A 4,312-nucleotide genomic window follows, 5' to 3' on the forward strand; every position below is an offset into this window, starting at 1 on the left:
ATATATATGCATATACATTAGACTGCTTCATTTTGGGGTCATGAAAAAATTTAAAGTACCATGGAGTTTTATCTGCTGCGCAGACCCCTATTTTATTAGTAGATTTTTTTTTTTTTTGAGTTTTAACCACTTTTAGGGGTTGCTCAAGTGCCCTAATGGTCTAATTTTAGACCTATTTACCCTTTTTTAAGCTTATTTTCAACACGTTTGAGCGGGTTCTAAAACTCAAAATAATTCTATTTTTTTTCTTTCCAGAGTTTCTTCTAAGTTAATAGAAAAAAAAAAAATGCATGGTAATTTAATTTGCTTAAAATATTTTGTCTAAACCTAACTAAAAAATTGCATAGTTATGCGGATTTTTACCAATTTTTACGCTTCGCATTTACTTTAATACTTTAGCGTACTTGCTTAAACACGTTATGCGAATTACTTTTTAGCAAAGACGATATTTAATTTTCATTTAAAAACGCGGGAAATAATTATTGATAACTTTCATGATACACTTACTTCATATGCTTATTAGAGCTATTTACTACAGTTTTATTCATGTCGGGAAAAAGTAAGAAAAAAGTAAATTTTTTGGTTGGGGAATCCAGGTCATCCTTACCAAAAGACAAATTTTCTACAGAGCAAGAGGTTTTGCAATACTTCTTGCATTTAAAGGAGAAGCATCCAAAACAAAAAGAAAGTAGAATTATCCACTGTCCGTTGACAAAACACTTTGAAATCAGATGCCATAATGAAAAGTCTTTATGCTGCACTCTTTCAAAGTTAATTGCACCTTGGTTGAAGGGTGGATTTCAGATTTTGCAATTACAAACAATTAGGTAGGTACCAGACTGTATTTGTTTTTGTTTTATTTGTATATTATTAGAGGAAAACAATTAATATAACAAATATCTGCTGTTAAATAAATTAATTAACAGAAATAGATGTGTTGTAAAATGTTCAGAACCTACAAATCACATTTTTTAGTAAAAAGATAGAGAAGCTGATCCTAACTTGGAAACTGTTAAAAAAAAACAAATCAAGACAAACTTTATCAGAAATTGAAAAAAGGAGGAAATTTTTAACTCAGATGAAAAGGATCTTTTGGATTGCACCTGAGCTCGATACTCTGGTTGCAATCATTAAAGCTGATAAGAAAAGAAGTTGTCGAGACAAGACTGAAGATATTGCTTTTTTATTAGACCAATTAGGAGATAGAAAAACAAGAATAGGTGGATTAGACACAAGGTACATTTCCTCTGTTAACAGGAGTTTATCCAAGTTTGAAATGAGATCAAGTTTGAATGAAACCATGTCAGAGAGTGAATTCAGCTCAAATGGATCCGATAAAAATGAAGATAATGATGATTTCCCGTATCCAGATCTAGAGTTAAAGAAGAAAGTCAAAAAACCAGATACTGTTCTACTTCCAAAAGATATTCTCAAGAGAACTGCTGATACTGCTGTTGGGGAAGGATTAAGTCATAGGCAGCATACTGCCATGGTTAATAGTATAATTGCTAAATCAGGTGGAAATATAGATGAATTTAAATGTTCAACCTCTACAGCATTAAGAGCAGCAGATAAAGTCATTCATGATGAATCAAAGAGAACCAAGGACCATTTGAGAAATTTCAGAAATAATAATAAGAACATTTTAGTTCAACTCTATTTTGATGGAAAAGTATGTCATGAATATACTGATGGGAAAAAATAAGAAAAAGATCGATTAGCAATATTAATAAACGGTAACATGGAAACGCACCTGTTGGGAATTCCAGCTATTTCTTCCGGAACTGGCGAAAATCAAAAAAATGCGATCAGAGATATCTTGAATTGCTTTGACCTTACAAACAGTATACAAGCTGTTACATTTGATACAACCAGAATCGACACTGGAAACAAAAATGGAGCTGTTTCTTTACTGGTAAATGAAGTTTTTCAGCGACCAGTTTTATCAATTGCATGCCGTCATCATATAAACGAGCTACACATAACACATTTCTGGAAAAATTATCCAAGTAGTGCTACTTCTGGACCAGATAATATGCTGTTTAAAATATTAAAATCAACATGGAATGATCTTGATGTAGAGAACCAGGTAGGGTTTTACAAAATTGGTTAACATTTTTGTAAAATATTATTGTACCCTAGTATTTCTTCAATTTTGAGCTCTTTGATTTTTTTTTGACATTTTAAATAAAAAGGTGTTGAGAAGATTGACTATTCCAGATGAAACATGGCTTGGTTATCAAAAGCATGAAAGCATAACGTTCTGCAGAAATATTATCACCCATGGGTCTCTGAAAAAGGTAGCCCGATGACTAGATGTTTTAATATGTAGTTATGTATACAATATGTACTATGAAGTAGTAATATATCCTAGATTTTTCTTGTTTAATTCTATTATTCTTTATAAGACAAAAGTATACATACCTATGTTTATTGCATTATACCAATATACTTCTGGTTTAATTTTTAGGATGGGGCTACAAGGAAGGACTACATTGAGCTGACAGAGCTTACACTTATGGTGCTTTCTGAGGAAAAGTACAAGTTTCGTACACCCGGAGCAATTCATCATGCCCGTTTTATGGCAAAAGGTAGAGAGTTTTAGGTTTATGATAGGAAAAAGTCCAAAGTTAAAAATTATAGCTTCATAGCAAAAAAAAATGAATTTGTTATACATGATCAAATATTTAGCTTTTCAAAAAAAATAAAAATGTATATTTTTATAGGTATCTACTACCTAAAGCTCCAGCTTATGATGGATGCAATACCCAGTCTGACAAATCGACTGAAAAATGAAATTACTGAAGTGGCAACTTTTGTGGCTGTTTTCTATACTACCTGGTTTCTCAAAGCTGAACTATCTGCTGTGGCTCCTCGTCAGGTAGGTACCAAGTTAACAAGTAAGATATATATATATATATATATATATATATATATATATATATATATATATATATATATATATATATATGTATATATATATATATATTTATATATATATATATATATATATATATATATATATATATATATATATACATATATATACATATATATATATATATATATATATAAGGATTCTATTATAAATAAAAAGTTTTGATTAAAAGTTTCTAAAATATAAATTTTTTTAAGGTAAGCTAGTTACTTAACAATTTTTTGTTTACCCAGGATATGAGAGCTCTTTGGCAAATGAATAGGTTTAAGGAGTACAATTTGATTGGGGCAGAATCAGTCATTGAATCAATCAAACGGCACACATGGTTTCTGGACCCTTACCTTGTTGTTCTTGCCTTAGCTGATGAAAACTGTGAAGAAAGAGGTGAAATTGCTCAAAAATTATACAGCTTTGAATTTCGTAGCTTAGATAAATATTCGTTAGCCCGAATAAAAGCTAACATGGAGGTCCTCAATTCTTTAGACTTCAGTGGACCGAAGCCACCAAGCTTAGTTGAATTGGTCACAGAAAATTCGTGGCTTTTGTTCCTTATGATAGGGCAGAGTAAAAGTGACTGTCAATGGATGAAAACCCCGCCAGAGTATTGGACTTGTAACGATTTCTACTTAAAATTTAAAGATGCTATTTTTAATCTTGCAGTTCTTAATGATTGCTCTGAAAGAACTGTTAAACTCATAAAGGACAACATTGATATTGCCAGAAAGGAAGAAAAAAGACAAGATTCACTTTTATTCATGCACAATTACAAAAGGAAGTATGTAGGAAAAAGAAAAACCTCCAAGAAAAACAAAAAAACAATATAAAAATATTGCATAATATTTGTAAAAAATAACACTATTATTAAGAAATATATAAAATCAAATCGCTAGACGTTTTATGACTTTACATATCAACAAAGTTATTACGTTGCGTAAAAATTGGAAAAAATTGCACTAAATTTGGGATTTTATAAATAGATTTGCATGAAATATTTCAGATAAATAAAAATACCATGCATTTTTATTTGTTTTTTCTAGCTTAGAAGAAACTCTGGAAAGAAAAAAAATTTAATTATTTTGAGTTTTAGAACTTGCTCAAATATGCCAAAAATAGGCTTAAAAAGGTCTAAATTCAGGCAATTGGGGCACTTGAGCAACCCCTAAAAATGGTCAAAATTGAAAAAAAAAAATATTCTATTAATAAAATAGGGGTCTGCGCAGCAGATAAGACTCCATGGTACTTTAAATTTTTTCATGACCCCAAAATGAAGCAGTCTAATATACATACATATATATATATATATATATATATATATATATATATATATATATATATATATATATATATATATATATATATATATATATATATATA

The 4,312-nt window shown here is 29.7% G+C and overlaps 1 protein-coding gene across 1 annotated transcript; it reads left to right on the forward strand.

Moving 5' to 3' along the window:
• Positions 1-1,741: 1,741 nt before the first annotated feature.
• LOC136090062 (uncharacterized) lies at positions 1,742-3,943 on the forward strand. Its single transcript, XM_065816170.1, has 5 exons — positions 1,742-2,089; positions 2,196-2,300; positions 2,471-2,591; positions 2,727-2,881; positions 3,172-3,943. The coding sequence occupies exons 1-5, from the start codon at positions 1,742-1,744 to the stop codon at positions 3,760-3,762; spliced, it is 1,320 nt and encodes a 439-aa protein (XP_065672242.1). The 3' UTR covers positions 3,763-3,943.
• The last annotated feature ends 369 nt before the right edge of the window (positions 3,944-4,312 follow it).

This window comes from Hydra vulgaris, chromosome 13 (genome assembly GCF_038396675.1).
Source record: "Hydra vulgaris chromosome 13, alternate assembly HydraT2T_AEP".
Taxonomy (NCBI): Eukaryota; Metazoa; Cnidaria; class Hydrozoa; order Anthoathecata; family Hydridae; genus Hydra; species Hydra vulgaris.

What these genes read in the sequence shown, in the direction of transcription:
- LOC136090062 (XM_065816170.1), top strand. Translation starts at nt 1,742, where the DNA reads ATGGAAACGCACCTGTTGGGAATTCCAGCTATTTCTTCCGGAACTGGC. An exon ending in CCCATGGGTCTCTGAAAAAG is followed by an intron (nt 2,301 to 2,470) that starts GTAGCCCGATGA and finishes TTTAATTTTTAG; the next exon opens with GATGGGGCTACAAGGAAGGA. An exon ending in CTGCTGTGGCTCCTCGTCAG is followed by an intron (nt 2,882 to 3,171) that starts GTAGGTACCAAG and finishes TTGTTTACCCAG; the next exon opens with GATATGAGAGCTCTTTGGCA.